The 23,080-nt window shown below is 44.2% G+C and overlaps 1 protein-coding gene across 1 annotated transcript in view; it reads right to left on the bottom strand.

Moving 5' to 3' along the window:
• The window catches only part of RAB3B (RAB3B, member RAS oncogene family), an 83,474-nt gene extending 61,640 nt beyond the window's left edge, over positions 1-21,834 (bottom strand). Inside the window, exons 1-2 of the mRNA XM_046014567.1 lie at positions 21,654-21,834; positions 11,171-11,398 (exon numbers count right to left, since the gene is read on the bottom strand). Of these exons, the coding sequence (XP_045870523.1) occupies positions 11,171-11,398 (228 nt within the window). The 5' untranslated portion in view covers positions 21,654-21,834. The remainder of the gene's footprint in view (positions 1-11,170; positions 11,399-21,653) is intronic.
• Between the last annotated feature and the right edge of the window lie 1,246 nt (positions 21,835-23,080).

Below are 23,080 nucleotides of genomic sequence, written 5' to 3'. Positions count from 1 at the left end.
ACCCCTGCCTCGGGGCCTCAGGGGCCCTCTGAATTTGCCATTCCTTCTGTTTCTTGTGGAGGGAATGGCTACACCACATGGTGTAGGAAGCAGAGGCAGGAGCTGTGACTAGTAGGTTTCAGAGAAGTCCAATCACCTCACAGGAAAAACACTGCCCAAAGTACAGTACAACTCATGCCCTCCCTTAATGTCAACCTCCTTGCTCGGGGTGTCTCCATGACACCACTCCCTCTTTCCCTGTCCTGTAATGTACCCTCACACACACCATCTTCCTCCCAGAAGCCTTTTTTACCCACTCTTCCCAATACTGAACTCTTTCCTTTACATTTCCATTGCATTCACTCTGCACCACACATTTTAGTTTTTTACAGTTTTCTAAATTGTCTTAACTCCTCAACTAAACAGCTCTTGCCGTGATGGCACAGCTCTGCAAAAGGGTTAGCCACCAACTATCACGGACTTAATCAGGACTCAGAGGAAGAATTCAGGTGGGTGTTCATCGATTAGGGACTACTCCCTCTCTGAACTCCCTTAAAACGTTCTGTACCTCTCGAGGCATCATTCATGTCCATAGCATGGCTGATATTTATATACATGTTATATCTGTCTTCTTACTCCACTGTGCGCCCCTTAGAGGTATGGATGTTATGGCACCGGTCCCTACCACAGCCAGGCATATGATGGGTCCTTAAAAGCAATCATGCTTTTGCAAATGTCTTTTCTTTTCCTTGTAAAGATCTTCCCTGGCATTAACCTGAAAAACTCTGACTCATTTGCGAAGACCCAGCTCAAGTGCTACCTCCTTTGCAAAGCCGAAAATAACTTCCCTAGGCAGAGGTAACAGCTCCTTTCCCTTTCCCACAGCACTTTCTTTATCCCTTTATTATATCGTTCATATTGTATCGTAGCTGTTTATTTGTCCTCTTAGGACAGTGCCTGGAACATAATAGGTATAGGTTTATTGAATGAATGAGTACACAAATGGCTTGTAGGTATCTACTTTTCTCCCACACCGACTTAGGTAGAGGTAAGGGGATAGTTGCCCCGAAGAATGGAGGCCTGTCACATAGCCAATAACGCCTTTTGGTTAATTCATTTGCAAATCGCAAAGGCAGACTATGCCTGTGATTCTGATTTGACTTCCCATAGTCTTTGTTGTGATTTTAAAAATCAGATTAAACCTCTCCAGCAGCTGGTTCCTACAGGCTTTGGGGAGATGAAAGTGTCAACATGTCTCTGCAGCCACACCAGGAAACTTGCTGCCTAGAAAAATCAATTCTAATTATTGTAAGAGCTAAGTATGAGATGCTGTACCCAGGAACTGTCTCCAAATTCCTAGAGCCGCAGGGACCCGTCAGAGCCCCGGCATCCCTGTTCAGCCTCCAGCCTCCTCTGTGCTGCCCACCCGTCCTTTGTGGGTCCCCAGTCTGTGTTCAGGTGGCCAGATTTCACCTTCCTCAAGTGGTAGGAAGAGCACTGAAATGTGTTAAGAAACCTCATTGTGAGCCCTTAGTATAGTCTGCCTCCCTCTCTGGACCTCAGCCTCCTCATGTCTACGATGGGAAACTGAGATGTAATGAGCTCTGACCTCACAGGCTTGTTGGCACCTTACAAGGGTACAGGCACTTTCCGTGGGTGGTGTGAGCCTAAGATGCAAACAGTACCTGTTGCAGGCAGTTAGCAGAGGGGACTATCATCGGAGGCTAGGGAACCCAAGTTACAGCCTTAAAGGATGGGGAGCATTGATAGTAGATCTTTTTCTGTGTTATTGTTATTATTATTTTTGCTTCTATCCCTTCTAGTTAGTTATTATTTGTTTGTTTTTTAAAAGATTTTATCTATTTATTTTCCAGAGAGAGAAAGAGAGCACAAGTAGGGGGAGCAGCAGGCAGAGGGAGAAGCAGGCTCCCCACTGAGCAAGAAGCCTGATGTGGGCCTCCATCCCAAGACTCTGGGATCATGACGTAAGCCAAAGGCAGATGCTTAACTGACTGAGCCACCCAGGTGTCCTTTTTGTTTGCTTTTTGTTTGTTTCTTTTTTAGTTTTTATCTAAATTCCAGTTGGTTAATGGGGTTCCTGGGAGGCTCAGTGAGCTGGGCATCCAACTCTTGATTTCAGCTCAGGTCATGATCTCAGGGTGGTGAGATCGAGCCACATGTCTGGCTCTGCACTGGATGTGGAGCTTGCTTATGATTTTCTCTCTCCCTCTGCCCCTCCCTGCCCCTTGTGCATGCACAAGCTCTCTCACTCTCAAAAATAAAGAAGGAGATAGATATATAGATAGAGAGAGAGAGAGAGATGATGAATTACAGCTAACGTACTGTGTAATACTAGTTTCACGTGTACAATAGATCTTTTCCATGTTATCAACAGATGCTGTGGTAGTCAGAACAATAGCACCCCAAAAGATACTCACATCTTAATCCCAGAATCTATGAATATGTTACCTTGCATGGCAAAGGGGACTTCACAAATAGCATTAAATTAAGGTTTGGAGATGGGAGATTATCCTGATTATTCAGGTGAGTCCAAGATAATCATAGGGTCCTTGTAAGGGAAAAGCAGGAAGGTCAGAGAGAAGCCAGAGAATCAAAAGATGTTGCATCTCTGGCTTTGAAGGTGGAGGAAGGGGCCACAAGCAAAAGAACACAAGTGGCCTCTATAAGCTGAAAAAGGCAAGTTAACAAGTAGCTTCTAGAAACTGAAAAAGGCAAGTTAATGGATTCCCCCCTGGAGCCACCAGAAGGAACACATACCAACCAACACTTCAGTTTTAACTAACAATTTTTAATCTTGAACATCTGACCTCGAGGACTGTAAGATAATAAATCTGTGTTGTTTTAAGCCACGAGGTTTGTGGTAATTTGTTAGAGCAGCAATAGGAAACTAATACAGACATCCATGAGACAGCTGCCCAATCTCATATAATAACCCATTATTACAGATACTTAAATTCTTGAAAAAAATCTCTCTTGACGTCCTAGTTTATTTCCCGTAACAAGAACAAGAGAACTGTGCTACTCATTTTATTGCACTTTTGGAGCTCAGGGGTAAATCCAGTCTCACTAGTTCTGGAGAGCAGAGAGTGTGTCACTCTATTAATTTCTCTATCCCCAATGTAAGCCATAGTAAATATTTGTTAAAAGACTGCTTAAGAGCCACAATCCTGGGGCGCCTCGGTGTCTCAGTCCTTAAGCCTCTGCCTTCGGCTCAAATCATGATCCCAGCGTCTTGGGATCAAGCCCCTATCAGGCTCCCTGCTCAGTGAGGAGGCTGCTTCTCCCTCTCCAACTCCCCCTGCTTGTGTTCCCTCTCTCGCTCTGTCATAAACAAATAAAATCTTAAAAAAAAAAAAAAAAAAAGGAGCCATAATCCTTCTTCTTATAGTAGGTTTCCAGTATGGTGCTATTTCCCCACATTCCTAAGCTCCATTACATTAATTGCACTTTTTTTTTCTTTTTTTTTTTTTAAGAGCAAGAGAATAGGGCAGAGAGGGAAACGGGGAAAGGAAGAGAAGAGAGAAAATCTTTTTTTTTTTTTTAAGATTTTATTTATTTATTTATTTGACAGACAGAGATCACAAAATGGCAGAAAGGCAGGCAGGCAGGGCGGGGCAAGGGGTGTGGGGAGCAGGCTCCCCACCGAGCAGAGAGCCCAACGCAGTACTCGATACCAGGACCCCAAGATCATGACCTGAACCGAAGGCAGAGGCTTTAACCCACTGAGCCCCAAGAAGAGAGAAAATCTTAAGCAGGCTCCACACCCAGCATGGAGCCCTATGCACAGCTCGGCCTCATGACCCTGAGGTCAGGACCTAAGCCAAAATCAAGAGTTTGACCCTCGACTGACTGAGCCACCCTGTTACTCCATATTTATTGCATTCTTATATTACTGGTTCTAATATATAAGTCTTTGACATTCCCCAATTTAATTCACTACTTCTCTTATTTATAAGTGACTTGAAAGCCATGTGATAATCTAAATTTCAACAAGGTGGCTAAGGGAGTAAGGGAGTTGGCTACCAAGTGAACCTAGCTGACTTCCCAACAGCCCTGTCTCCTCTGGTCTTATTATTCTCAGCTCCTGGTGACACATGAAGTCCTGAGAATTCAGGATTCTCAGGAAATCTCTTAGGACTCCTCCTATTTTTCCCAACTTTCATTATTCTGCCCAACTTCCCTTTGGAGTGAATGCTTACCTCTATCTATCTCTTCAATTATAAAAAGAGCTATTGGAGGAGGGACCCTCCCTCCCTCCATGAGGAAGACTGAACGTGGAGACAGAGGCATCTAACACAGACCTGGGTGGGATGCTTTAGGCCTGAAGCATTGTAAGGCTGGGCCACATGGACTTTAACCTTGGGTGCACCCTGCATAAGCTAATTGCAGCTGGCGCATGTTGGCCTATGACTAGTTTCTACATCTACATGCTCCAGATTGAAGTATTAGCAAGCTCCACTTCCCTGAAGACTTGGACCAGGTTCTTCATCCCACCTTTAATCAGTAATAAGGCTGTCACATTACTCCCCATCTCTCTGACTCCCGCATTTATCTCTCACTTGGTTCTAAACTTAAGGAGGGAAGAAAAGGAGTATCATTTCTTGATCTCCCTGGAACCTTAACAAAAACTACTGTTTGTTGAGTGTTTACTCCAAGCCAGTCATTATGTTAGTGCTTTACACATTTTATCCTTCCAGTATCATCACCAACACAACAAGTAGAATAATGGTGGTGCACACAAGTGCTGTAGTAACTGAGGGCTTCAGAGGAATGAGCTGCAGAGAAAGAAAGATGATGGAAAACTGTGATACCAGCACAGGCCCAGGAGTAAGGACAGAGGCCTATAAATCCTTCACAAAACAGAGTTCTTAAACAGTCAAAGAAGAATGTTGGGGAGGCCAGCCAGTCCTTTCCCAATTTATACACGAATAACCCGAGACACATGAAGCACTCCTATCTTTACAGTCTTTTGGACATGCAGGGCACCAAAAAGCCTCACTTGTGGAAACAGGCAGGAGGAGATACTATCTTTCCACAACAGAGACCCATGCCATCATGTCTCCTGACAGAGATAGGCCTGAGGTGAACTGGTGTGGTGAAGGTCATCCACAAAGCTAGCCTTTTAAATCGTTAATAGAATTGACCCTGAACTCTAGCTGCAAGCCTAGGGATGAGATTAAAGTCATATTTCAGTGATTTCAGAGTTCTGGGTCCCAGTGCCTGAGTTTGAAACAAGTCTATTCTTCTCCTTACCACAGATAAAATTAGTTTTTTTAAGGATTTTATTCACTGGGACACTTGGGTGGCTCAGTCCATCAGGTGTCTGCCTTCAACTCAGATCATGATCCCAGGGTTCTGGGATTGAGTCCTCCATTGGGCTCCTGACTCAGTGGGGAGCCTGCTTCTCCCTCTGCCTGCTCTGCCTGTTTTGCCTGCAGCTCTCCCTGCTTCTGCTCTCTCTCTCTGACAAATAAATAAATAAAATCTTTAAAAAATGTATTTTATTTATTTATTTGAGAGAGAGAGAGAGAGCGCGTGCGCACATGCAGGGGAAGGGCAGAGAGGGAGGAAAGGGAAAGAATCCCAAGCAGACTCGTGCTGAATATGGAGCCTGATTTGGGGCTCAATCTCATGACCCCAAAATCATAACCTGAGCCAAAACCAAGAGTCCAAGGCTTAAATGACTGAGCCACTCAGGCATCCCCCAAATTAGGTATTTTTTATTCATGTACTTTGTGTCTATCTTCCCTCCTGGAAATAAACTCCATGTGAGCAGGAAGGCTGTTTCCCCACAGCTAGTACAAGGCCTGGCACAATGTCTACTGAATGAATTAAAGAATGAAATTTACAGTTTGGATCCACATAAGGAACTTCACATCTCCAATGTCAAACACCCATTCTTTTTTTTTTTTTTTTAAGATTTTATTTATTTATTTATTTGATAGAGAGAGACACAGCAAGAGAGGGAACACAAACAGGGGGAGCAGGAGAGGGAGAAGCAGGATTCCCGCTGAGCAGGTAGCCCAATGTGGGGCTCGATCCCAGCACCCTGGGATCATGATCTGAGCTGAAGGCAGATGCTTTAGGACTGAGCCACCCAGGCACCCCTCAAATACCCATTCTTCACAGAGATAACTACCTCCCTGAGTCAGAGGGAAGCTGGGAAAGATACAAAGAATGATTGAAATCACATGCAAGAAGAATTCACATGGGGAAAAACATCCATGATCCCCTGATCTCCTCAAGGTTTCAGAGTTCTCTTTAGGCTCTCCTTTGCATTTCCTCACTTCATCTTCCTAACAACTCATGAGGCAAGAAGAGCAAGGATTATTATCTCCCTCTGATAGTTAGGGAAACAGGCCCATGCAGGAGAAAGTTCCCTCCAGACCACATGACGAGAGGGCAGAGAGCCAGGACTAAAACCCAGGACTCCAGAGTCCTAGGTCAGCTCAGTCCTACAGACCCTGATTCTTCCATTGACCAGCACCAGACCCAAGAGTCCCTGCAGTGGGCCCCAAATGGAACCAGTGGAAGGCCCTATCTCACTCATCTCTTCCCACAGGCCTCCAGTGGTTGCTTGGCAACCAGAACCCAGCAGTAAATGGCCTCCAGTCAGGTCTGTTGCTGTGGAGTTACCAAGTCTCTCTCGCTTCACACCTGTGCATGCTCTCACTCTCTAGTAATGAGACTTCTCCCCTACCCCCACCTCCCCAGTAAGATTCTCTTCTTGATGCACAGTAATTAACCTCTCATGAAAGAGAGGGGGCTCTCAGGGACCTATGCAGCCAAGGACCCCAGGGAACAAAGCACTACCAATGCCTTCATCATCCAATATCCTCCAGAGATGAGAGAACTCCTTTTGTGAATGGTCCTGCTCAGCAGTGCTCAGAAACTCCTCTTGTTCTCTACCTTCCACCCTGACAAAGGCTTTCTGAAATCCTGAGAGATCAAATTGGCTGGAGAAATTTAATTGAACACTTCAGACAGCACCTGTCCTGTTCCAGCACTCCTGGAACCACAGGAAAACCTGCGAAGGGACCCAGTCAGCCTCTGCATATGAACTAGGAGCAGAGGGAAAAAAAGAAGCTACCATTTATTGTGTTCCTAATACATGCCAGGCCCAATACTATGTTATCACATGTAGTCCCCCCATCGACAAACCTGTGAGCCTTTTACAGTTGAGGATATTACCTATTCACAGAAATAAGGTAACTTACCAAAGCTCACATGGCTTTAAAAAAAAATCACAGAACTTTTGTTTACAGAAGTCTATGTGTGTAAGTTGGTATATATAAATAGCTATGTGTTCCTCCTCCTTCCTAAACAATTAATGGATCATCCAATTCTGTAAATTCCAATCCTAAATCTCTCTCAAATCTCTCTCATTTCCATCCCTTAGGTCATTTTGTCAGTCTTACTATTATGTTCCAAGTGCTGTATTCTCCCAAAATTCATACACTAAAACCCTAACCCCCAATATGGCCATCTTTGGAGATGGGGATTCTAAGTTAGTGATTAAGGTTACCTGAGGCCATAAGAGTCTGGTCCTGATCTGATAGGACTAGTGTCCTTATAAGACAAGATACCAGAGAGCGTGGGCACTCTCCATACATAAGCCCCAAGAAGGGCCATGTGAACACAGCCACTTGCAACCCTAGAGGAGAGCTCTCGCCACACATCAACCTAGCTGGTACCCTGACCTTGGCCTTGCAGTCTCTAGAACTATGAGAAAATAAATTTCCGTTGTTTAAGCTACCGAATCTGTGACATTTTGTTACCACAGCTGGACCAGACTAATACACTTAATTCAGGCCCTTTATAACTTACTGAAACCACTGGCTTCTTTGCCTTGCTTCTTCTACCTATCCTCAAAACTGAATCAAGGGATTTTTCTAAAATGCAAATTTGTCCTTATTAAAACCCTTCTGTGGCTCCCCCCTGTCTGGCAATGGTCTCCAAATTTAAGCCCCTGTAAGTAAGGCCATGTGAGCACATTCCCACAATATTTGTATATTTACTTAGATCATATGTACATACTTATCTACTTCTGTACACAAAAGATGTTAAAATACATAAAAATGATATAACTACTATCTCAATGTTCACATTTTAATGTATTTATGAACAGTACAGACTTTTTTTTCTTTTTTCTTTTTCTTTTTTTTTAAGATTTCGTTTATTTATTTGTCAGAGAGAGTGAGCACAGGCAGGCAGAGTGGCAGGCAGAGGCAGAGGGAGAAGCAGGCTCCCTGCTGAGCAAGGAGCCAGAAGTTGGACTCAGAACGCTGGGATCATGACCTGAGTCAAAGGCAGCCGCTTAACCAAGAGCCACCCACGTGTCCCTGGACATTTTTGTTTTCTATTGGAAAGCACACATGCACAAAATCTCTTCGGTAATTTTTTTTTTTTTTTTCAGCAGAAGCAATGTGATTGACTATGTCAGATCTAATTAGATCATCATTGATTTTACCTCTAAACATGTTTGACAATGAACTTGTGCTGGGAGTCAGAGAAACATCTGTTCAGCCATTTTCCGTGCTCTCTTGAGCTTACTATACTGAGTATCATCTTCAGGCAGAGGTTTCTTTGCAGGACACTTTTAAAACCACATATCCATTGTGGTTTATTTAGTTAAATCAGGTGGCATAATGAGTAAATCCACTGCAAAAACTCACAACAGCTGGACATAAATGAAGGTGTGAGGGAGCCACCACTGCCAGTCCCATAGAAGGGCAGAATGTCTTCTCTTACTTGAAGACTTTTTGAATTCAGGATGACTATGTGATATGGAGATCACATGAAGACATCTTTGTCAATCCACATAGGAAATATTAGTAAACATGCATTTTATGTTCACAGATAAAAATAAATTCTAATAGTTTCTTCAGCTCTCTCCACAATCATCAGGTAGGTAAACTACGGCCCATTACAAGAAACTTCTATTTGCTGTGAAAGGTCTCCCTGACCTTCAAGCTGCTGCCTTCCAGCAAATTTCTCTCTCAGCACCCCTCCCTCCTCTTCACAGCCTTGCTCTAGTTCCCCTGTATTGCTCACCATGCCCCCATATCCTGTGCTCTCATCTCTCCATGCATTGGCTGTGAAGGGGATGTTAGACCACACAAGGGGAAGCACTCGGCACACATACTTAATAAGTGCTTATTGAATCTCACCATAAGATTGGCAAACCAAATGGCAGTTAAACCAAAGTGGTTTTTCAATTTTAGCCTGCCTCAAAACCACCTGGAAGACTTGTTATAACACACACATTTTTGGGCCAGAGATCAGAGTTTCTTACTTAGTGGGTCTCAGGAGCGGCGTGAGAATTTGCATTTCTAACAAATTCCCAGGTAATCCTCCTTGAACCACTGAACTAAGTAGTCTGTTCAGCTTCTCACATCTCTAATAACTCATAAGTCCTCAATACTTTTAATAGAGACTAACTGAACAAAATAAACTTCTATCTCTATATAAATTAATAAATAACTTTATCATAAATGGAAATAGGGGCTCTGTAAGACTCAACAGTGCAGTGTAGAGAAAAGAGCACATAACTTGGAATCATCAGAAGGTCTGAGTTGGAATCCCACTTTGCAAATGTATGGTCGATCTAATGCAAGTTAATTACTGAGTCTGGATTTTTTTCACCTGTAAAACAGGAGTGAATTGAAATAATATCTGCCCGGGGCACCTGGGTGGCTCAGTGGGTTAAGCCTCTGCCTTTGGCTCGTCAGGATCCCAGGGTACTGGGATCAAGCCCTGCATGGGGCTCTCTGCTCAGTGGGGACCCTGCTTCCTCCTCTCTCTGCCTGCTTCTCTGCCTACTTGTGATCTCTGTCTGTTAAATAAATAAAATCTTTAAAAAAATAAATAAAATAATATCTGCCCCAGGGGGTTAATTTTGAGATAATAACATATGGAGCTAATTTATAAAAAGAAAAGTGTTGTATACAGCCAGTAAGATATATACACAATGTATTAATGTACATTTAACAAGTTGAACGAAGAGATAATAAATAACACATGCTTTGAATACTTTAAATCACTAATCTTCAAAATTTCCAATCCTGGTACTAATTCATTATTGAAAAGTATATGATCCACACTTTATTATATCATCTAAAATATATACATACATACATACTCATTTATTTACTTAATTTGTTCCACTGTGCTAATACTTTTGTAGTAAATACCAATAATAGTAGTTGTGGTGGCCAGCTTCCAAGATGGTCCCCAATGATCCTCACCTCCCAGGACTCATACCCTTGTTTACTTTCCTCCTACACTGATTCAGTGACCAGCAGACTACTCTAAGTCTAAATAATAAGAGAAATTGCCACTTTCTCTCTGGTTTCTTGGCTCTCTTCCCCTGGGGGATGCCATGAAGATGCTTAAGCAACTACATGAAGAGAACCACATGGGAAAGAACTAAGGCCTCCTGCTAATAGCCAATACCTGATAGATACACATGAGTAAGTAGCTTTGGAATGGGACCCTCCAGCCCCACTCAAGCCTTCAGATGACTGCAACCCGAGCCAGTATCTGGCTGCAACCTCCTAAGAGGCCACAAGACACTCCCAAATGTTTGATCCACAGAAACTGTGTAATAATGAATTATTGCTGTGTTAAGCCATCAAGTTTTGAAGTGATTTGTTATACTTCAGTGACAGATTATGGACAAAAGAGCTAACATTTACTGTGCATTTACTATATTCCAGGAACTATGCTAAGAAATAGGAGTCTTATAATGTAGATGTTAGTGCTCGCTTCGGCAGCACATATACTAATAATGTAGATGTTATTATGATCCTCAAAAAGGAAAAGGTAGCCTAAAGAGGTTAAGTAATTTAGTCACGATTCCACGATTAATAAGTGGCAGAACTGGAAGCTGAATCCAAATTTCTAACTCCAACGCCCAGATTCTTGGTCACTCATTTGTATGGGCAGGATAAAGCCTCTTAGACAGTTAAGTAGCAGAAGCAACTGAGTCCCCAAGAGGAGAATAACTTCTATAAAACCAGCAAGGGGCAGTCCAGAAGACAGGCCTTCAACAGCACTAGTGCTTGATGCCATAAGACCCAGAAGTTCCAAATTGGTCCCCACCTCCCAGCCCTTATACTAGCAGACTAGTCACCCCCTGATAATCCCATGCAAGATGCCCAGGACTCACCCAGATCTGCAGCTTCACTCGCTTTTCATGGCGGTAGACTGTCTTCACCTTGAAGTCAATGCCCACAGTGCTGACGAAGGCTGGGGTAAAGGTGTCATCGGCATAGCGGAAGAGGAAGGAGGTTTTACCAACGCTGCTGTTGCCGATGATGAGCAGTTTGAACATGTAGTCAAAATTCTGGTCAGAAGCATCTTTGACTCCAGCTTTAGTATCAGTCACTGAAGCCATCTGTAGGAGAGACCTGTGGTCACTCAGGAACACACCTCCAGTGTCACCAATCTTTAATGGTCACTTTAATGGTCACTCCACCACTCACACACATACACTCCACCCAAGCATCACTGAAGAAACACACATACCACAGAATCACCCCAGTACTGCACCTGCTCCAAATGTTATCTCAGGATTGGGGTGGAACCCAGTTCCTCCCATTCATTCCTTCTGCAAATATTTACTGAGCACATTGCTCTGGGTCAAGTCCTGTGCTGGGTATAGGGACTACAAATATGAAATCAGACAAGGGGTATGACCTGTGAGTGGCCACAGATTAGAGTGAAAAGGCATGTAAACACAGGTAACAAGGCAGTAGATAAGTCATAAGATGGAGGGAAGCCTTGGCCCAGGAAGCCCACAAGAAACATCTAACATCCAACCCAGTTAGAAGGCATGATGGTCAGGGCATCTGGGTGGCTCAGTGGGTTGGTTCTCTGCCTTCGGCTCAGGTCATGATTTCAGGGCCCTGGGATTGAGCCCCGCGTCGGGCTATCTGGTCAGCAGGGAGCCTGCTTCCACCCCAACACACACTCTCTCTCTGCCTGCCTCTCTGCCTACTTGTAATCTCTCTCTCTGTTAAATAAATAAATGAATAGAAGGCATGATGGTCAAGGAGAATCTCCCACAGGAGGCAGCTCCTGAGCTGAATTTAGAAAAGAAAAAATGAAAACAGTAAACACATGAATATTCCAGGAAAGGCTCAGCATAGGGTTATCATTCCCCTCCTTCAAAAACGTTCATGGCTCCCCATGGCTCTAAAGATCTAAAGATCTTTAACCTGTTTAGGTTAAACAGGTTAACCTGACAAAGAACCAACTAACCAAAGAATAAACTCTCTAAAATTTGTCTTCCCCTCAGCCTTCTCCCTACCAACCTGTGCCACTTTTATACCAAATGACACACTTGAAATATGTCATGTTATTTCTTGCTTTGTTCCTTTAGACATATTCTTTCTGTTTAGAACACCCTTCTAATAAACTCATCTTCATCCTTATAGATCTAAATGAAGTCTCACCTTCCCTGTGCAAGGCAGAGGCTTGCACTCCTGCCTCCATGCCCCCAGAGTACACTATCAGCCCTGGTATCATTTCAAAACTGTTTACCACTCCAGCTACTCCTTCAGACCAAGTATCTTGGACTTAATGTACTTCATTTCTGCATCTTTCGCCTCTAGCACAAGTCCTCGTACATAATCAGCACTCAGTAAATGTGTTCTGGATTAATAAAAGTTATGTCATCCCTCTGGGACTCAATCTCATCATCTGGAAAATGGAAATGACAATTTCTGTCCTGCTTTTCTTACCGGGCTGTTACAGGACTCAAATGAGGTAACAATAAGTAAGACTTTAATAAACTGGTAAATCCCACACAGCTGCGAACAAAAGTCATTATTGTTCCAAATCCTTTAAAGCCTCAATTCTTTGTTTATTTATTTTCTTATTTGCTCACTCATCCATTCAGCAAGTATTTATTTATGTGCCAGGCCTTCTCTGAGATCCAGCTCTCTCAAACCTGCCACCTTTCCTAGATCACTTTGGATCTGAACCCCATAATCCAGCACTCGGCCCCACAGTCCTACTGGAGTAGCAGGTGCCCTACTTCTCCACCTGCAATCTCTCCTTATGCTCAGCACTGGGTTCTTGGACAGGCTGTGTAAGTGATCAGCGGAGGGTGGGAGGACAGCCCTCACATGAGATAATGTCCAGGGTGTCACTATCTTTAGAAATTTGTTTATGAAGGAAACAGTCAACAAAACCAAAAGACAACCGACAGAATGGGAGCAGATATTTGCAAACGAGGTATCAGATGAAGAGCTAGTACCCAAAATCTATAAACAACTTATCAAACTCAACACCCAAAGAATAAATAATCCAATCAAGAAATGGGCAGAAGTTATGAACAGACATTTTTCCAAAGAAGACATCCAGATGACTAACAGACAATGAAAAAATGCTCAACATCACTCATCACAAAGAGGTACCACCTCACACCAGTCAGAATGGCTAAGATTAACAAGTCAGGAAATGACAGATGCTGGCAAGGATGCGGAGAAAGGGGAACACTCCTACACTGTTGGTGGGAATGCAAACTGGTGCAGACACTCTGGAAAACAGTATGGAGGTTCCTCAAAATGTTGAAAATAGAGGTACCCTACAACCCAGCAATTGCACTACTGGGTATTTACCCCAAAGATACAAATGTAGTGATCCAAAAGGGCACATATGTGCACCCCAATGTTTATAGCAGCAATGTCCACAATAGTCAGATTATGGAAAGAGCCCAGATGTCCATCAACAGATGAATGGATAAAGATGTGGTATACAGATACAATGGAATACTACTCAGCCATCAAAAAAAAGAAATCTTGCCATTTGCAATGATGTGGATGGAACCAGAGGGTGTTATGCTACGCAAAATAAGCCAATCAGAGAAAGATAATTATCATATGATCTCCTTGATATGTGAAATTTAAGAAACAAAACAAAGTATCATAGGGGAAGAAAGGGAAAAAAATAAGACAAAATCAGACAGGGAGATAAACCTCTTATGAGACTCTTAATCATAGGAAACAAACTGAGGGCTGCTGGAGCGGACAGAGGTGGGAGTATGGGGTAACGAAATGAAGACATCAAGGAGGGCACAGGATGTAAGGAGCACTGGGTATTACATGCAACTGAGGAATCACTGACATCTACCTCTGAAACTGAGAATACATTATATGCTAATTAACTGAATTTAAACTAAAAAAATTTTTAATAAAAAAAAAAGAAATTCCTGTTTTTGTTCCTCAAAAGAAGAGATTTTGACTGGAGGAATTAGCTTTATAAGCCTTTGAAGTGACAAGGACAAGAAACTGACAAATGTAGAAAATTGAAAGCTCTCTTGAAGAAAGGTCACTCAGATATGTAGGATTATTAACAGGCTTTAATGATGTAAGAAAGATGTCAGGGTTCAAAGCCAAAGGCCAAGAAAGAATACTTCAGACATCTTTGGTGCAAAAAGGTGACTTTATTAAAACACACCATCAGGACGGTGGGCAGAAAGAGTTGCTGCATGGGGTTGTGAGGGGTGGCTATGATAAACTGTGGGGTTGGGGAGGTTAGGAAAAGGGAGGTTTCAAAAGAACTTTTATATGCAAAAGAGGACCTACAAGATAATGGATGCCATTGTCAAGTTAAGGTTGTTTTCCCCTCTAATAAGGTCTTAACCTTAAGTTGTTGGGAGATGCCTAGAGGAGCTTTGCATTAAGTCCCAGCCAGGGGTGGTAGGTTACAGGGTGTCAGCTCGTGCTCTGTCTTCAGCCAGCCTTCTGAGGCCTCATCAAGATAGGACTGGGGAGGGGTTGGGCTAAGTAGGCCTTTTCCTCTAGCAGTGTGTCCACACTGGCTTAGAGATTGTTGAGTCCATAGAGGAATGTCACTCTGTCAGTTTCAAAGACTTGTCAATGATCTGTAGGTAGTAAGGAAATGTAATGATTTTTCTTCTGCCTTTTTTTCCCACATCATTTAATATGCCACCAGTAGCCTCGGGTGGCCTCTGTTCTTCCTTCTCTTTTCTCCCTGCTCTCAAGCCTTTATCTGAGACCCTCTGTCCCATTCCTGTATCAATCTGCCTCATGACAATGCTCACCAGTGGGTGTGGAAAATGCCCAGGACACTTGGACATGTGGAGCATGTATATGGAAGAAGAAAGTGAGACCAGAGGGGAGGTGCCATTGCTTGCTTAAACTGTCTTACAGCCCTAACTTTCCAGCTTTTCATGGTACAAGATGCAGAGCCTGTTTCAAGAACTGGCAATTCAAAGGAATTATGCTTTTTTTCTACTTAAAACAAGAGAAGCAACCACAACAGCCTCACACCATTCTCTACTCTACTTACAGTCGTTTCTGCTTACAAGACAGAATTTCTGCTTTGAAAGTGTATATTCATCATAAAAAATTAGAAAAGAATACAAAACACCCCATCCACTCAGAAACTGTCATTGTTAACATTTAAATGTATTCCCTCCCTTATTTTCTTATGCAACAAAATACCATCTGTTTTTAAATCATATTTTATTATTTGTTGATTTAAAAATACATACATTGAAAACAATTCAAACTTTTACTGTTTGCAAGCATTATCTTATCACCATTTGTAGCTGGCATTATTTTCCTAATTTTTACGATAAAAAATAAGTAATATATAACCTAAAGATTTATAGTGAAAATTTGGTCCTGCTTTCACCCCTGATTCCCAGCCTCTCTGTTCCTCTCCCCAGAGGCAAATATGATACCAATGTATGTATTCTTCAGGGTTAGTCTTTGCATTTACAAACATAGAGGTCTGCTTATATTTTTTATCTATATATAAATGATAATGTACCATATATCCTTGTCTATTATCTTCTATGTATATTTTAATAGCTGAGATCATACTTTCCATTCCTTTTTTAAAATTTTTTTAAGATTTTATTTACTTATTTGACAGAGATCACAAGTAGGCACAGAGGCAGGCAGAGAGAGGTGGGGAGAAGCAGGCCCTCTGCTGAGCAGAGAGCCTGATGTGGGACACGATCCCAGGACCCTGAGATCATAACCTGAGCTGAAGGTAGAGGCTTAACCCACTGAGGCACCCACGCACCTTTCCATCCATTTTTTAACCTGCTTCTTTTCACTTAATATTATACCATAACTATTTTTTCTGAGACTTTTAAAACTCTTCATAAACATCATCTCAATTGACTACATCATATTCCATCCTATGGGTGTGTCATAGGACCATTTCTTTAATATCATACCTTTATTTTTCTTTTCTTTTCTTTTTTTTTTTTTTTTTTTTGGACAGACAGAGATCACAAGTAGGCAGAGAGGCAGGCAGAGAGAGGGAAGCAAGCTCCCCGCTGAGCAGAGAGCCCAATGCGGGGCTCAATCCCAGGACCCTGGGATCATGACCTGAGCCGAAGGCAGACGCTTCAACCCACTGAGCCACCCAGGTGTCCCTATTTTTCTATTCTTAATTATTATATCTTTACATAAATATTTGCTCAGTTTCCTATTTTTTCCTTAAGAAAGATCCCTAGAAATGGAACGGCTGGTTAAATAACAGCAGTTATAAATAAATAAACTTTCAGTAACTTTATGAAAACATAGATTTGATCCTTAACCTCATTTCACGACTTCTATCTCATTTTATCCTCTAAACCTGGGAGGTAAAATTAGGACAGATATTATTATTTCCATTTAATCAAGAAAGAAACTGAGAACCAGAAATTAAGGATTTGCTCAAGCCTCACAGCCAACATTTGAGACTAGACTTAGTACCATGCATTGTTACAGGAAAGTTCAAAATTCCTGCTCTATTCCTCAGCTGAATTTCTGGGCAAGTCATACCACCTCTCTAAGTCACAGCATTTTTACTTTACAATAGAGAAAATACTACCTCCTTCACAGAGTTGTGGTATAAACAGAATGAGCAGTTGCCATATGTAATTAATCTAGCATGGTTTCTTGGCCCATGAGAGGTACTCAATAAATATTATTTCACTGGCCCCTTTAATTCACTTCTGCAGTCAAATCTTGTTCAACTGCACTCTTCCTAATCTGGACTACATCATTGGAGCTTGTTTTACAATTAGCTGTCTGCCTCCTCTTCTGGATTCCTCTGAGTTTTATCCATCCTTACACCCTGTCAACACTGGACCTATAGCAAATCTTTCGGACACGTTACACCTCTCAATAAACATTTACTGAGCACTGCCATGCGCCAGACTATTGATGTAAATGTCATATTATTAGTCTTCATTTTCTCTGACGCAGCTGTTTACACTCTTAGATTTTTGGAAGAACGGAACCGGGAGTGGCAGTTTTACCATAACAAAAAGGCTGGCTCCCGGTCCCAGCTTTCCCAAAATTCAATGTATGAACTTGGGTAAGTCATTTAAACTCTGAACCTCAATGTTCTCAACTATGATATGATAATATTACCTACCTCCGAAAGCTGCAGTGAATTTTAAGTAAAAGAATCCATATAAATGTGTCTCTTAAACGGTGTTGAGAAAAACACACGTGGCCTTGTTGGAGAATCGGTGGGGAAGCTGCCTGCCTTTATGAGCTACGTCTGCCACAGGGAGTGAGGCAAGAGTAAAAACTAGTTTCAGTTCCTAATCTGATCCACTTCCCTTCATTTCACAGGTTTAAAAAAAAAAAAAGAGGAGGCTTCCTAAAGAGAAGTGATTTGTCCAAGGTCATACAGCGCAAGTCAGTTGGAGTATCATGACTAGACCTTCTGTTATTTAATGACTCCCAGACTGGATTAGGCTTAGGAAAATTTCAAACTTCAACAGGTTTAGGGTGAGTAAAGAAGCATCTCCAGCACCCTGCGCAGCTCTTTTCTACCACCTGCCATACCGTACTGTCAACATCTGTTTATGTGCACACAGAGTAGCTTTCCCAGTAGGTGGTGTGAGAATAGGGAGAGGTGGAGGGCAGAGAGGTTCTGCTGAAAGGCATATTCAGATGGAGGAGGCCTCCCAGGGAATCTTTTCAGCAAGGTGGCAGGGGCTATACGGACATCTGGAAGAGAGGCAAAAAGCTTCCCAGCAGGCAGTTGCCTGATGCAGATATGAGCAGGCAGATCACTGCACAGTGGTGAGTGCAGAACGCATTTGTAAGATAATCATCAATCAGATCTTCCCTGTCTTTTGTGCCAGTCAAATAAATGATACAGCTGGGTAGCTCACTGTGTCCATGACAAGCAATAAAGATGAAGGCCCAGGGACCATCTGAGAAGTCATCTCTGGTCCCAAGCTGCGGGAAAGAAGTAAACGACCCCTCTGAGAACTGGTATGAAAAACAAGGCTTTCAGTCTGAGAGGCAGCAGAAAGAAGCACTAAGAAGCTAACTCCAGCTAGGAAAGAGGGGAGAGAGCCCGAAAATATAGTAAGAGATCAACTCATTACATGCAGTAAACAAGTGAATGAATGAGCCTCTCTCTTTTTTTCTCTCTTTTTTAAGATTTTGTTTATTTATTTCAGAGAAAGAGAGCGGGAGTACAGAGAGGGAGGGAGGGACAGCAGGAGAAGCAGACTCCCCGCTGAGCAGGGAGCTCAACACTAGACTTGATCCAGGACCCTAAGACCATCACTTGGGCTGAAAGTAGACAGACACTTAACCAACTGAAACAACCAGGCACCCTGAACTTCTCTTTTGTTTTTCTGGTTGTTGTTTTTTTTTTAAGATTTTATTTACCCATTTGACAGAGAAAGGGAGAGAACAAGCAGGGAGAGCAGCAGAGGGAGAGGGAGAAGCAGGCTCCTCACTGAGCAGAAAGCCTGACACAGGGCTTGATCCCAAGACCCTGGGATCATGACCCCAACTGAAGGCAGACACTTAACCAACTCAGCCACCCAGTCACCCCTGAACTTCTCTTTTGATAGAGCACAAAATTGAGTCCAAGAGATCTGGATTGAGCCCTGGCTCTCTCAGCAGTTATAAACCTTAGGCAGATCAGTTTTCTCATCTATAAAATGAGTTAATCAAAGACTTCCTGGTAAACTGTTGCAAGAATTAAAACCAATATATAGGAGAGTGCTTTATAAACCCCTTAATTTTTTTTTATTTTTTTATTTTTTTGGTCTGTCTGCTTCATGTTTTCTTCTACCAAGTCATCCTAGGTAGTAGAACTAGCTTGGGGTTCCAAATCAAACAAACTAGATTCAGTTTCCAGGTCTGTCATTTATTAGCTGTGAGACTTTGGCAAGAAATTTTACATGACTAAGACACAGTTTCCTCGTTTGTAACACAAGCATTGTTGGGAAAATTACAGTCAACATTGGTAAAGCATCTAGATAATATATGACATATAGCAGGTGCTCAATAAACATACTCCATCTTCTCATTGGGAACACTTATTTAGTGAGGATAGAAAAGGAGTTGGGCAAATGGGGACCTCACCCTATTATATGCAAACTCCGCCCTAAAGCCACACTACTAACTTGTTTAATTCAACCTTTTTTTTTTCCAAAGATTTTCTTTCTTTCTTTGACAGACACACAGTGAGAGAGGGAACACAAGCAGGGAGAGTGGAAGAGGGAGAGGCAGGCTACCTGCTGAGCTGAGAGCTCAACGTGGGGCTGGATTCCAGGACCCTGGGATCATGACCCCAGCCGAAGGCAGATGCTTAGCAACTGAGCCACCCAGGTGCCCCTAATTCAACTTTTCTTTAGACATTCCCCAACCCAGTACAGTCAGCCTAGCCCAGCCCACCTCTTCACTATTTCCCCAAGTCTCTTCGAGCCACAGAAACTGCATCATAATAGCTACCATTTATTGCACACCTACTAAATGCCAGGCACTCTACTAAGTGTTCTCGATGCATTTTATCTTGCACAGAATGTAGGCACACCTGCATAATATTAGTGGCCTCTCTCTTTTGTACATTGCTTTATAGCTTATGAAGCTCTTTTCACCCATGTTACCATATTTGCTTCTTACAACAATTGAGGGGGGAGAGTGATGAGTGAATTGGAGGCAGGAGCACCAGCACAGGTCAATTGTTCACTGAATCAACATTCACTGAGCATCTACTGTGCACCGCACCCCATTCTGTACTTGGGGAGGTGAAGAGGAACTGTACAGAGTTCTGAGCTTAGGGGGAAACCCTTTTAAAACATCCTCTATGGGTTACTGCTATCTCTCTTCACATCATATTCCTTAAGAAACTGGAGACTTATTTATTGGATTGCAGATAATTTTCGAGTTTTGCCTTTTCCCATAGTGTTTCCTCTGATAGGAACACACTGTCCTCCACTGCTGGCTAATTCCTTCATGACCAGAAAGCCTTCCCTTACCCATCGTCTTCTGGCAAAATGTCTTCTCTGGCTAACACAGTGTGGGATTTCCCACTACTATAGCCAGGGCTTTTCATGGTATTCCATGGTCTTTCTCCCTTTATATGCACAGAACAGGTGGACAGCCACCAGTAAACACACACTCTTTTTACTGTCCCCAACCCCTTTCCATCCGAATTTCAGGAAGTTGGGGTGGAGGGCCCTGTCTTTCTCCCACTCACCTCCACACCTGTATTAGCTTCCAGAGGCTGCCACCTGCCCTCCCTAAAGTCCTTCCTACATCTGGATTCAGGAACAGAGGCAGCCAGTGGATGAATTTTTCTGTCCAAAATTTTCTTGTCTGTGATCCCAGGTGGTGGTGTAACAGAGTTCAGCGCCTGCGCCCCCTCCTAGGCCTTCTGAGTAGCTAAGACAGATTTAGCACCTGGGTGTCTATGGACTCCACATGGGTCTGATTATCTTTCCACCCTCACACAACCCACACCTGCCTTCCTCCCCAACCTAAACCAACACACCCACTATTCTAATCTCTCCAAGCTCCCAGACAGTTTCTCCACCCCCAGCCGTCAGTGCCCCTCCACTCCCCACCCCTAGCCAGAACTCAGGCGCCCACTGCTCATATCCAAGGCCACTGCCTTCTCCCTCCACCAGCTCCCCGCCCCCTTTCTCTGCAGTCTGGGTAGACCCAGCCTTGCCTCCCACCTTCCCATTCTTGCAGGCTTCCCTCCTCCGAGCCCCACCCCCCCAGCCCCCACTCACGGTTTTCCCCGGTGCCCTCGACAAGCTGACCTCAGGCTCCGCATCCCTTTCGCTCCCAGCTCTGGATTCACATGCCCTCGCCCTCTTCCCCTCTCCCCGACCAACACCCAACGCCCCTTTTCCCTCATCACCTCACTCCTCTCCAGCTTACCACGACCCCTGCGCGGTCTACTGCCCTCCACGCCGCCCCCTTGCCCTCGCTGTCCTCAGTGCCCTCGCTCAGCGCCGCTTCACGCCTCTCGGCTGCCAGGCACCCGCTTCCCGCACTGCCCCTCTCGGTCCCTCCTTACATCTCCCCGCCCCCAACGCCTCTTGTTTCCCCCCAGCAAGCCCCTACTGCGCTCCAGTGGCCACCCCTTTCCCACCTGCCGCCGCCCCCTTGCCCTCGGAGCACCCCTCGCCGTCCTCGCAGTCTGGTCGAGCCCCCTCAGCGCCCCTTTCCAGGCTACGCGCCTTTCTCCCGACCATGGTGCCCCTTCCTCAGCGGCCTCCCCCAGCCCCTTAGCCTCGGTGTCCCCTCCGCTGCCCGCACTCCTCAGCGCCCGCTCGCTGTCGCCAGTGCCCCGAGCCGGGGTGGGTCCCAGATTCTCTCCGGGCGGGGTGCCGGAGCCGCGCCCCTTACCTGGGACTCGGGTGCGGGACGAGCGGCTCGCTGCTGATAAAGCAGCGGGACGGCAGACCTGGCGGCACGCGGCAGAAGGCTCAGCCGGGTTCTCGGGCAGGGCGGGGCGGGGCGGTGCGAGTCTGGAGCTCGGGTCTAGCACCCACCGCGGCTACTTCGGGCTACGGCTCCGGCTACAGCTCGGCTCCGCTACCGCAGCATTCAGGCCCCACCCACGCCCCGCCCAGGGGCGAGGTCCGTGTTCGCTCCGCCCCGGGCTCCAGCTGCCGGCAGGTGCAGGAAATTCGTTTTATCTTGGACCCTCCGCCCTCCCTCCACCCCGAATTCGCCGATATCTGGTTGACTACCGTGATTTGTCTTAATTGTCACATCTCATTCAACAGAGTGAACTTACTATGTATGGTTATCAGAGAGCTTTGATAATAATGTGGATGATGATGGGTATGCAGCTTTGCCATTTCCAAAGCACTCTCCTGTCCTATTGCTTCATACCCACAAAAGCCCAGTGAGAAAGGCAGAACCTGGACCGCTCACTACAAGAGGAAACTAAGTCAGAAACCTGGGCATTGTCCTCTAGTCTATGCACTCCTTCATTTTCCACATCCTATCTGTCTGGTAATAACAGCTCCTTAATATATGCTATCCCTGCCCTTCCTCTCCTTCTCCACAGCTCTCACCCTAGTTCAGACCTCATCACTTCTTGCCTGGACTAATGTAACGGCCTCCTAATAGATCTCCCCACCTACACTCTTCAATTCATCCTGCGCACCAGCAGCCTGAGTGATTGTTCTAGATGTCACCATGTTACCATCAACCTTATTAAAACAAAACAAAATAAAAACTTCCAATGGCTCCCCCATTGCTAGCAGTAGCTTGGAGTGAGAAATTGTTATTGCCTTCATTAGGAAGTCCCAATTCTGTCAGAGGAGGCAGGTAAAAGAGGCAATTTGATCTCTCATCCTAAATTGGACTTCACTTTAAATCTTCCCAAGAGCATAGGGGTAGTTGCCAGTTTTAATTTAGAATCATCATTCTTCCCCACACTCTTCCCCCATTTCATATCTTAGAGGTCTGAGTCAAATACCAAAACCATTTCCCCCCAAGTTCCATTATGACCCTATCTGCAATTTGTCTCTCCAACCTGGGAAACTGCCCAATTGATAGTCCCTCTGGTTGTCTAACTTCTCTCTCAGACTCATCCTTATACATTTCTGAGCTTCTCCATCCTCCTCCCCTTCACTCACCTTCCCACTGCCCACCTCCCGGGCAGACCTTTCCACTGTGCCCTCTAGAATTCTGTTCCTTTATCAGTAAACTCTCCTACATCCTCTGCTTCTTCAGAGAGTTTTCAGGTTATTTCTTTGCCTTTGTTGAAACTTGACCCTCTTCTAGGACTCCTCCAGTAACCCCTCTGCAAGAGGTTTCTC

This window comes from Meles meles, chromosome 1 (genome assembly GCF_922984935.1).
Source record: "Meles meles chromosome 1, mMelMel3.1 paternal haplotype, whole genome shotgun sequence".
Taxonomy (NCBI): domain Eukaryota; kingdom Metazoa; phylum Chordata; class Mammalia; order Carnivora; family Mustelidae; genus Meles; species Meles meles.
This window is presented reverse-complemented; position numbering and strand designations above follow the sequence as displayed.